This window comes from Sus scrofa, chromosome 7 (assembly GCF_000003025.6).
Source record: "Sus scrofa isolate TJ Tabasco breed Duroc chromosome 7, Sscrofa11.1, whole genome shotgun sequence".
Taxonomy (NCBI): domain Eukaryota; kingdom Metazoa; phylum Chordata; class Mammalia; order Artiodactyla; family Suidae; genus Sus; species Sus scrofa.
The window spans coordinates 97,843,091-97,855,101 of NC_010449.5; the positions used below are offsets into that span (position 1 = coordinate 97,843,091).

At 55.1% G+C, this 12,011-nt stretch overlaps 1 protein-coding gene across 6 annotated transcripts in view; it reads right to left on the reverse strand.

Annotated features, from left to right (window-relative positions):
• The window catches only part of LTBP2 (latent transforming growth factor beta binding protein 2), a 107,875-nt gene extending 98,117 nt beyond the window's left edge, over nucleotides 1–9,758 (reverse strand). For 2 of the 6 annotated variants that reach the window (XM_021099520.1, XM_021099518.1), the window contains exons 1-2: nucleotides 8,529–9,758; nucleotides 1,173–1,243 (exon numbers count right to left, since the gene is read on the reverse strand). In XM_021099520.1, coding sequence (XP_020955179.1) covers nucleotides 1,173–1,243; nucleotides 8,529–9,007 — 550 coding nt within the window. In that variant the 5' untranslated portion in view covers nucleotides 9,008–9,758. The remainder of the gene's footprint in view (nucleotides 1–1,172; nucleotides 1,244–8,528) is intronic. The other 4 variants (XM_021099519.1, XM_005656404.3, XM_013989162.2 and 1 more) reach the window with 3 other exon arrangements.

Sequence of the window (12,011 nt, forward strand, 5' to 3'; positions counted from 1 at the left end):
AGAGGTAACGAACCCGACCGGTATCCATGAGGACACAGGTTCGATCCCTGGCCTTGCTCAGTGGGTTAAGGATCCAGCATTGCCACAAGCTGTGTGTAGGTCACAGATGTGCCTTGGACCCTGCATTGCTGTGGCTGTGGTGTAGGCTGGCAGCTGCAGCTCCAATTCGACCCCTAGCCTGGGAACCTCCATATGCCTCGGTGCAGCCCTAAAAAAAAAAAAAAAGAAGAAGGGCCTTGGAATCAAGTTACTCCACCCCACAGGACCCATGAAGGCGCTTGCACAGAGCGCTTCATGGGCACTTGCTCTCAGGTTGCTGTTTCCGCCTCCGAGGCTGCCGCCCTCAGTGAGGCTGCGGCACAGAGTCCAACTCTCCCTGCTCCCTCCTTGGTCGCCACGTAATGAACATGACTTCTCTCTCCTGTCATCTGGGCCAGACTGCCAGGCTTCAGAGCAGTCCAGAGGGGGCTCCAGACACAGGATCAGAGGCTCATCTGACAGTCCCAGGAAGACACCTGAAGGGGCCGGGACCCCGGGCCAGGGGCCAGAGCAGAGGTGGATTCCCAGAGCTGCGCTGTGAGTGCTGCCCTCGGGAGTGTGCGGTGCAGAGGCTCCGGGGCCAGGTGTGTGCTGCAGACCACAGGGCTGTGGGGCTCCACAGGGTAAGTCAAGGGTGAGCCCACATAGTGGGGAATACAGGAAGCTTCCCAAACCCAAGCCGGAATTTTATCTGAGAAGTTGTTTTCCAGTTGGAGGCATTTTTTTTTTTTTTTTTCTTTTTACAGCTGTACCCACAGCATATAGAAGTTTCCAGGCTAGGGGTTGAATCGGAGCTACAGCTGCTGGCCTCCACCACAGCTACAGCAATCCTGGAGCCAAGTCGAGTCTGCGACCTACACCATAGCTCACAGCAACACCTGAGATCCTGAACCCACTGAGCAAGGCCAGGGATCGAATCTGCATTCTCATGGATACTAGTCGGGTCGGTTCGCCACAATGAGAACTCCAGTTGGAGGCATTTTTAAATCTCCTTCCTCCCAATGCCTCCCCCTGGAGAGGGGCTGCCTGCTCAAGAGGCAGGTTGGGGAAGACACCTCTGCTCCAGGTTCTGGTGGCCGTGCCCAGCCCAGCTTGGGGGACAGAGAGGGAGGGGGTGGGGCGGAGGCACTCACGTTTGATACAGTGGTTGGTACTGTTTGCCGTTGTCCATCCCGGGCAGCACTGTCCCCCGCAGACATTCCTCCTGTGGGGTCACCGAAACAGGGTCAGCATAAGGCTGCTCTGAGCCAAATTATTCCCAGAGCCCTACTGATGGTCCCGCCCACTACAGGCAGGGCCTGGGGGAACTCTGCCAGGCCGGGCTCTGTCCTGCTTCCTGGGGAAGGTTGCATGGCTCTGGAGGGGATGGGGGTGGCACTTTGGGATCCTTCACACCTAATTATTTTTCTTCCATTTTTGGCCACCCCGAGGCATGCAGATTTCCCAGGTCAGATCCAAGCCACAGTTGTGACCTAAGCCTCAGCTGGGGCAATGCCAGATCCTTAACCCACTGTGCTGGGCCAGGGATCGAACCTTCATCCCAGCGTTCCCAAGGTGCCGCCAATCCCATTGTGCCATAGCAGGAACTCCCCTTCACATCTAAGATTGAATCCTGACTCTGCCGTCCTCTGCCTGACCTTGGGAAGCCTCACTCTTTACATCTGTACAATGGAGATACCAGTACCCGCCTGAAGGAGCTGTTACAAGGATTGAACGAGATGGGAATATGTAGCACTTGACATGGAAACAGGCACTCCCCGGAGACAGGGATCAGGAAGAGGATCAAAAAGCAGGTTCAAGGTGGTTCCGACACTTGCCAAGGCTAAACAATAAGAAGTGCCAGAGCCAGAGTCAAACCTGAGTTGGCCCAACTCTAAGTCATGCTCCAACTCCACATGGCCTCTCACCAAAAATAATCACCATGGCCCCTGCCAACAAATGCTGACAATCCCTGGGAAGCTGGAAAACACACGCACAACCACCTCAAGAACATACATATGCATCACCTGCCACAAGGGCACCGTGGGAGGGGCCCCAGCCCTCGGGCAGGCTGGTGTGTGGTGAGACTGAGCTCCCCAAGCAAGCGGGGCTCCAGGATTTCTCTTGAAGAGGAGCTGGCGAGGCGGCAAGCTGGTAGAAAGATGGGGCCTTGGGTTCGGCTGCCTCTGTGTGGCGAGCAACCTTTTCTCGGGGGGGGGGGGCTGATGGGACTCCCTTAATGGGGACTAGTCCCTCCCCAGCTACATCTTGGCGCTCACATCAAGGACACCCATGGGAGACACTGACCCGCAGCTGTCACCGGGCCATCAACCCACCTGGCTCACTCTGCTCTCAGGCCCCTGTAGCACCAGGAGGTTTCACTCCCGCCCCTCCCCTGACTCTCAATCTCAAGAACCAAATGTCCTGACCCAAGGAACTCCCTAGAAGGGCTCTCCTTGGAGAAGACCTGTCATTTGCTCTGCCTCCTTGGCTCAGGCTGGGCCTGGCTCTGGCTTCACAGGCCCTGTCATTACCCTCAGAAATCTTCCACTAACACTGAAACTCAGGGTGAGCGGGCCAGCAGAAGTACAGACCCAAGAGTCGGGGCAAGTGACAGACCAAGGGGCCATTGCTGTGACCTCGTGGCCAGCATAGCCAGCATCTGGTCCCACTTAGGAGTTTGTTTGACTTTTGTGTGGACCCCGAAGCGTGTGTGGTTTTTGAAACCTTTTGAAATATTCAAAATAAATTTCTGCAGCTTGAAAAAGCTGGGGCCGATTCCTGGCCCTTTGGCCCAAAGCTGAGAGGAGCTGCCTCCCAGGTTGCTCCTCCAGGGGCTGTGCCATTCCGGCCACATCCAAGTCTCTCTGGTCTGCTGCCGGCAGCAGCTTCCCAGTGCCGTGAAGGTCCCCTCCCCACTGGGGACCAGGACACTGGGTTCTGGGGAGGGGGCTGGTCCTCAGACCCAGGGTCTCTGCGTGTATGCGCTCGGGCGGGAGGGCGAAACTCCCCACCGTTTGAAAGTCATTACCCCTTGGGGTGGTGACCAGCCTCTTAGGGGCCTGTGAGGTCTTGGAGAGGAAACTGACAGCACACCCTGGTGGTTTTCTAAGAACCAGGGTCTGGGGGAGCCCAGAGGACACAGACTGAGGGGCCCACCTGGCTGAGAGGGTCACGGCATGGAGCCCAGCTCGAGGAGGCCCCCGAGCCAGCTGTCAGCCTCAATGCCCTTAGGATGGCTATGTCGCTGACCGTAGGAAGGCAGCAGCTTGGCCTGCCTTGCCTGCCTATGGCAGAGCCCTCAAGGTCATCAGAACCATGGCGGGGACCAAAGGTTGCCGAGAAGCAGGTGGAGCAGCCCCGGACTAAGAGGGTATTTGAGAGATACAGGGGTCCAATCAGAGTCTCGGGTACAGGCTCTGGGAGGTGACCAGATGGGAGATGACCAGTCAGTGGACTCTGACCAGCTGGAGAGAGCTAACCAGCCTGACTAGCTGGGGTGAATGACTCAGTGGTTCTGACTCTCTGGAAGATACCACTCAGAGATTATATAAGCCCGGCCTTTCAGGCAGCACCACTCGGCAAACACGAGCCCAATCTCAGTATCATTGCCCAGCCCTTGGGGACATATGTGGCCCACAGCCTGGGATGGTTGCTCTTCCATCTGGAACAAATCTGATCATTCTAGTCCTCTGTTAAAAACCTCTTGGGAGTTCCCATTGTGGCTCGGCGGAAATGAACCCAACTAGGATCCACAAGGATGTGGGTTTGATCCTTGGCCTCACTCAGTGGGTTAAGAATCCGGTATTGCCGTGAGCTATGTCATAGGCCAGCAGCTGTAGCTCCAGTTTGACCCCTAGCCTGGGAACTTACATATGCCACAGGTGTAGCCCTAAAAAGCAAAACAAAACAAAACAAAACAAAAAAACCCACAAAACCTTTCAAGGCTCTCCACTGGCCTCCACAGAGCCAGTCAGACCCCCCTGCCTGTGTGGTCTAATGGCTCCTATCACACCAGCATCCACAACCAAAGCTATGACCCTCCGAGGATGCAAAGTTTGTTCTCCCCCAGTTGCGCCACATGTGGACTCACTTCAATGTTTTGCTGCTGCTGCTGCTGCTCTCTCCGCCAAGAATGCCTTGCCTGTCGTCTTTGCCAAGTGAATTCCTTGACACGCTCCGAGACTTCCAGATTCAGTGTCACCTCCTTCCCGTAAAACATCTGCACAGCGTCCCCCTTTCTCCAGCCACCACACCCTTCAGTACCAATTGTCTCAGGTTGTGGGTGTCTGTGCCTCTGTCTTGAGGATCTGGAAGGTTTTTTTCCTATTCCTCTTTGTGCCCCTAGGGTCTAACGTCAGTGCCTGACGTGTGCCATACACTGAATACCTCTCTGCTTCACTTAATCCAGTGTTTCTCAAAAAGGTGGACAAACATTACTGAGGGTAGGAAAGGGGGTTGTAGCTTTCCATATTCACCACACGCAGCCCTGCTGAAATGCGCAGTGAGAAAGCCATCCCCGTTTTAGCGATCTTCCTAATCTGATTAGATCAGGGGGGCGCAGTCTCGGTCCGAGGTTGGGTCTTCATGCCAGGTCCTCCCCCGCCAACACCGGCAAACCCCCCCTTTCCAATGGGGAGACCATACCGCAAGGTTGAGCTTCCATGATGATGGTATCTGACTAGACTTGGAAAACATTTTGTTTTTATTTCAATTTCCCTGCAGATACCTTCTCTTTATGACAAGTGGTACTATTTTCAACTTATGATAGTGATACAAAGTGTCCTTGAAAATGAATTTATTTATGTAAAAAAAAATGAGTCAAGCCCTGTTTGTAATACCAAAATGTGTAACTCATCTAAATGTCCAAAGACAGAAGGATGGGTAAATAAACTGTGGTATTTTCAGACAAGGGCATAATATCCAAGAGTTAAAAATGAGTAAACTTGGACTGGTTGTATTACCATGGTTAAATCTCAAAAATCTAATGAGGAAAGGAGAAAGCAAACTGTAAAAGGATGATGCAGTATGGTATCACTTATCTAAGTTTAAAATATGCAAAACAATATTGTGTACGTTATGGATGCACGCATCTGTAGTAATAGTATAAAAACATCGATTCAAGTCAAGAGTAAGTTTAAGGTAGTGGTTAACTGGGGAGAGAGGGTGACAAATGTATACAGGACATTTCGACTAAAAAAATCAGAAGTAGGAGTTTCCCAGGTGGTGCAGTGGGTTAAGAATCTGGTGGTGTCACTGCTATGGCTTGGGTCACTGCCATGGCAGGGGTTCAATCCCAGGTCCCGGGAATTTCCACATGCCATGAGCTCTACCCAAAAAAAAATAAGAAGCAAAATATGCCAAAATATTAAGTTTTCAAAAGGCTGGGTTGTTAGTTGTATTATTTCCAATACCTTTTTTAGGTTTGCGTAAAACTTCGTAATACAAAGTACCTGAAAATAGATGAAGCATAAAATCCTGTTACTTTTTTTGTTGTTGTTTTTTAGGGCCACACCTGTGGCACATGGAAGTTCCCAGGCTAGGGATCAAATTGGAACTGCAGCTGCTGGCCTATACCCCAGCCACAGCCACAGCCACACGGGATCTGAGCTGCATCTGTGACTTACACCACAGCACATGGCAACACCAGATCCTTAACCTACTGAGAGAGGCCAGGGATTGAACCCGCATCCTCATGGATCCTAGTTGGGTTTGTTAGCCACTGAACCATGAAGGGAACTCCACAAAATCCTGTTACTTTTAACAGTTTATAAAGTTAAAGAAAAATAATAGAACAAGAAGAAAAAGATAGAGGAAAATATTACAAAGGTGGTATGCTGTGAGGCTAGTTTAAGAAATACTGGATATTGGGAAACAAGGACTTAAAAAGTCCCCCATGGACTGTAAATTTCAACAGTGCAGGAATTATTTCTGCTCTGGCAATGCTGTGTCACAGACACCTAATACTGTGCCTGGCACATATTTAAAATCTTCATTGTGTGCAACAAATCCCCACTACATTGCAAGTTCCAGGAGGAAAGAGGCTGTCTTGGCCGCTGCTGTGTTCCCATAGTCCTGCAAAACGCCTGGCATATAGGAGGCCTTCCAAATAGTTGTTGAATGAATGAGCACTCCCCAGCAGTGGTGGTGCAATTCCAGGCTTCACCAGCAGGTGGCACTTAGTCCTTGGCCCTGAGCAATTCACAAGGCAATAGCTAGAGAGGCCGCCCTGGCCCGAAGCCATTAGATGGAATGGACTTGGGTGGAGGAAAACGATGGACAAGATTGCCACTCAGCCTCTTCCCAGCTGTCTTGGGGTGGCTAGCTGGAGTCCAGGGGAACCCACTCTTTCTCAAAGCTGCAGAAAATAATCTGGAGGAGGAGCCAAACTCAGCATGTGATGTGATGTGTGCACCTGTGTATGGCAGGTGCTTGTGGGTGGCACCCAGCCCAGGTCCTTACACACTTGTGCACACCTACCAGCCTTATGGGAATAATCTGCTTTGTTCATCACCACCTCATTTCACAACTGCTAATAGTGCACCCTCCCACCCCTACTCTCCTCTCCCACCTTTCCCTACTCCCGAACGCCAAGAGGATAAGCTCCTCTATGATCTGACCCAGCCTATGCCTCCAACCTCGGCCCCGTGGCTCCCCTACACCAGGGTGCAGCCCCGCCCCTAGGCCAGGGCCAACAGTGACAAGCCCTTGTCCTCCGGCAGGGCTGCACCTCGGAGCTCCACTCCTGTCACCTTCTCTCTGCTTCCCCACATGCTGCCCATCAAACCCCAGGGGCTCCGGCTCACAGGGCCTCCTTCTCCTCTGGGCCCCTCAGCCACAACCGTTCATTCCTTTATGCTTAACGTGAGGCTCCTGGTACTAGAAAGCATGTCACCAGTGCCTACCTGGTCATTTTTCCAGCTCAATTTGATGTAATTGAGTTGCTCTCCTGGCAGAAACAATGGCCTTTGTCCCAGGGCCCCATTCCCCTGGCCCGTGCTCTGCACACTGGCTCTTAGGAAGCATGTATTCACTTGCCGGGGCCAGGAACGGAAAAAAACCTGAAACCTGGCAAGTGCTCCATTATGGCCTGCTGACTGATCCTACATGTAAGCGACTTGGCCGTGCGTGGGGCCACACTCTGCCTTAAGCTGGGCCTTCTGCGGGCAGCGGTGCGTTCACTCACTCACTGAGCAGATACGTAACAAGCATCAACTATACATAGGCACTGTTCTAGGCGCTGGGACAAAGCCTCTCTTTTCGTAGAGCTTACAGAGTGTGGGCTGGGACCCCAGATCATAAATGCAGAAACAGAAACATAACAGGTCAAGTGGGAATAAGTGCTGTGAAGAAACGTAAAGCAGGGTGAAGGGAGAGGGAGCTGGGACAGGACTAGACAGGACAGGCCTCCCTAAGCAGAGGTCTGCCGGGTGGGAGGGAATCCTGCTGAAATATAAGAGAAGGTTGCTACAGCCAAGGAAATGAAGGAGTGGAGAGGAGGTAAGAATGTCCTCAGGAGTAGAAACGGGGGTGTCGGGTCCTTCATGCTGGGGGACTGAACCCAACGGGCCCAGGCAAAAAAAGCCTGCAGGGTTCCTCCCCAGACACCGCGACGCCCCACCCCCACCCCGCACTGCCTGGGACTCCCGTGCCCTCCATTCTGGAGACACCTGTTATACTCAGGCAAGGCCAAGCGCTCCGCAGCCGTGAGGGTCCTTAACTGGGGCTGCAGGTTGCTGGGCAGCCTCCCCCACGCTGCGAGGGTGCCCCCGGAGGGCAGTTGCTGGCGCCCCCCAGGGAGAGGGAAAAATGCAAATCGCAGAGTGGGCAGGGAGACTCAGCCCTGAAAAGCGTGAGAGTCGCGCGGACACCGAGCGGTATAGGCGCACACACAAACCCCACGTACCCGCAGTGTCTCAGCCATATCGGGGGCTCCTGCCCGCGAGCCTACCCCCACTTCCAGCCCAGCCATCCGCGGGCTCAGGCGGATCTGTGCCCCAATCCATACTCTTGTCCCCAAGAGCAGACTTCGTTGACAGCACCCTTCCTGGAGATGCATCTGCCTTCGCACTCCGGAGCCTCAACATCCTCCACCTACCCGCGCTCTGAGCCCACTCGGCTTCCCCTGGGCCTCAAGCCCTGGAACGTCTACCCTCCTGCCCCCTCTCGCCTCCCTTTCGGATCCCTGCATCGTTGCGGGCGTCTTCAGGCACCGGTTAGAGGCGGGCTGAGGGAGGGCGGGAGAACGCACCCACTCCTTGGGTAAGGATTTAACGTCGGGTCACCACGAGCTGGTACGAAAGGGTACGGATGGTGTTTTTCTTTGAAAGCGGGTCAGATCGAGCCCAACTTTGGGACCTCGGTCTGTTTCCCTGCAGTACTAAGGAGAGAGGGACGAAGGGCGGAGCCGGGCGCCCTCTCCTCTCGCCTGCACATCCCTCCACGAAAGAGCGCACGGGAGACTGGCCCTCGCTCCCTTTAGCCCCCATGCTTCCCTCTCCAATGCTCACCCCGTAAGCCGCCCTCGCGCAGCTCGCGGCCGCTGAACCGTCCCGAGGCGCGGGAGAGCTGCGGCAGCCCGGTCCCGGGATGCCGGCTGCTGCTGGCTCAAGGAACGGCTTCTCCAGGTCTGCGCAGGTGGCTGGACTCGACGCGGCTGCTGCGCGCGGGGCGGCCTCCTGGCCTCGGTCTCGGCGGGCCTCCTGGCGCTGCCCCAGCCAGGCTGGGCCCGCTCCTCGGGCGGCAAACCCGGGACCGACGCGTCCTGATCCCGGAACAGACCGTACACCTTGGCTGCAGCCGCTGCGGGGTGGCTGCCCCCGGGGCGCCGCAGCCGATTCGCGTCCCTGCCAGCCGGCTCGTATCTTCCCACCGGGTCCCTCTGAGCATGACCCAAGCCCACGAAGAGAGCCAGGGTGAGCGGCAGGAAGCTCCTCCAGGGGTTCCTCAGGGCGCGCCCGGGGCAGCGGCGGGTGGTCGAGGGCCTCATGGCGCCTGGGCGGCTGCAGAGCGGTGCGCACGGGGAACAGCCCAGGGGCTAGCTGTCGGTGCGCCAGGCCGCCAGCGGGCTGCGCTCCGGACCCCACCGGGTGGCCCGCCTTTCCCCGTCTAGGGCCCCCGAGTCAGACTACGGGCCGGGCTCTCTCTGGAGCGAGGGCCTGGCGGCGGGAGCGGCCCGGGGCTGCGCGCCCTGAGCCCAGCGATCGCGCTCTGTCTCCAGCTGCGCGCGCACTGCTGTTGCACCTTCGCGCCTTCTCCCAGTCACTGTAGCCTTCTGAAGGGGAATCGGAGCGTTTTATTTTTGGAAACCTCCCCCTGACTTTTCGTCTCTTTTATCCACACCATGCCCCCTCCTCGGAGGGACAGCTCAGCCCCCTCATTACGGGAGAGGGAGAGAGGAATTCCAGCAACACCCACTTTGGCACCGGGAAGCGAGCGGGCGGCGAGGGGGGTTAACCCGTGAGGAACTGGGGGCGGCGCAGGGCGGACCAAGGTCTGGTAGGGGAAATGACGCCTGCTGGGACAGGGGCAGCCCCGAGCCACCTTTCTCCTGTCCTGGGCAGGCTAAACTGCTGACCTGTCCAGAATTCATCTCCAGCCCCTGACCTCAGGGACAAACGCCGGGTTGGATGACCCAAGGCTACAGCCTCGAACGTCTGAAGGATATCAGGAGAGGTGCCAAGACGGCATGATAGACAGGCTCCGAAGGATGGGCCCCGGGTCCTTCGTTTTCCTCCCGGGCCACTGGGGGCGTCGGCCAGGGGTGCCTCTAGGGCTGGGGCAGCGCGAGGCCGCTCGCCTCCCTCCGCAGTGGTGGGACGCGGGCGCGCTGGAAGGTCGCCTGGAGGGAGCGCGCCCTCTGGTGGACTTGGCGGCGTCTTAGCCGTCCTGCGTCTTGTAGAGACCTGCCGCTGCCAGCCGCCTTCCTTCCTTGATCTTAATCCCTTTCCTGTTTGCGTCAGGGTCGAGCCCAGGCCTGAGGCGTTGACAGAACCTGCAAGAGGTGTCCTCTTTTTCACGGAGGAAAAAAACATGGAAGACCTGGAATAAGGTCACTCAAGGAGACAGCGTGTGTCCAAGAGGCGAATGAAATGCAGGTGCCTCCTGCCTGGGGCTCAGAGGTCCATTCCCTAGACTCCCATTCAACCCCTCACTCCCTACGGATTGGATGAGCCTCTGATGGATCCAGGGTGTGTGCTCAACTCCTTGTGCTGGCAGGGAGAGGGCAGGGCTGCTAGAATGCCAATGGCCACCCATCTTAGTACCACTCAAGAGTGAGCTCACTATGTACACACATGGTCCCCTGCCCTAAAGTCTAAAGGCCTGGCAACCATGGCTGTCCCAGCCCCCTGCAGCCTATGGGCTTCCTAGAGAGGCAGGGGGATGGAGCAGGCAGGAAGGCACCAGTTTATAACTTTCCATACAAAGGGCCGACTCAATTAATGCTTCATGCTGAAATACAACCTCAACTCCTGACCTTGGCCTCCAAAGCCCTGTAGGACTGCCCACCTCTCAGATCTATCTCTCCTCTTGTGGGGCACCCACCGCAATGCAGCTGCCCTGGCGTCCTCTCTGCTCCTGGAACAAGCCACGTTGATGCCCGCTCCTTCTCCCTGGGAACACTCATCGCCAAGATGTTTTACAGGACCAGCTCCTCATCATCATTTCACCTCTCAGCTCCAACTTCACCGCCTGGAGTGGCCACCCCTGACCCCTCCAACGCAGAGCAGCCTTCCCACTCCCAAGTCATCACTTTCTAGTCCATCACCCTGGTTCAGCTTCACTGCTCTAGACTAGTTGAAATTCTCCTATTTGTTTACCCGTGTAACTGACTTGTTGAATGGGCTGAACCTGAAGAGGGGCAATCAGGAAGCAGCTCTGTGGTTCTCCCCTCACTGCCTTCAGCCACATTATGGTGAATTTCTCTTCTCCACCCTTAATGACATCTCAAGCAGAGTCCTTGGCTTGCCCATCCCCTCCAGTCACAAGAACAGTTTCATGTCTATAATTAAGACCAATTTCCAGGCTCTAAAAAGTCTGGTCCTGTCCAAATCAAAACCTCATCCAATTGAATCAAATCTTGTATCCAGCTGAATACCCCTCCTCTCCCTCCACCGGGCCTGTCCCCTGGCTCCAGACCTTGTCGTGGGGAACGTAGGGTGTGGTCTGATTTTCTGACTTTCCTTTTCTGCCAAGACTTCTCTGTGTCAGGGTTGGGGGCAGATATTAGGGGGCAAGTGGCAAAGTTGTATGTGACAGGTGCCCTTGGCTGGCAGGTGCCAAGTGGTGGCTCTTTCATGGGTATACTTTTGGGTTCTTGGGATGCTCTCTGCAGGATCCCCACCCTGCATCACTTCAGCAAAGCACTCTCTGGACAACTTCCCTGTGTCCCCTACCACCCCATGGGACTTTCCATCCAAGCCAACAAACCAGTGGTGAGTTGGCTGCATCTCACGCTGGTGTAAGAGCCACTCCAGCCAGGCTCCAAAGTCAGGATTCTCCAGATAGGAAGTACACAAAAGTGCCTTCATTTATGTACATCTCCAATTCCTAAAGACATAGGTTGGGTTCTCCCAAGATCTTTCTTGCTGTGTTTTGGTGCATCAGAGGTGCTTGCAGCTTCCAGCACCTCAACTAGACTCAGTGGAGGCAGAATTATGGGGAGTCATGCTATTCTCATCTTCTTTGGAAGCTGCCAATATCTATACCTGGTCTTCTTAGGGCCCTGTTCACTTGGTTTGCATTGGGGAGCACCCTCTGGGGAAACCTCAGCCCTGCTTACTAATGCAATGGTCCTATAACTCAATGACTTCCTTCAATCCCATCCATTTGTAGCCTGGAATCCAGAGATGTGGCTGGGTAGTTGTTGAACTGGCTCTGCCTTTAATAAGATGCCTAGTACTTCTCTTTGGAATGTGAAAACATTTAGTTCTTGTTCTAGCCTTTGCAGCTTTAGCAGACGTTCAAAGACCATAGGAAAAATCCTGTTTGAC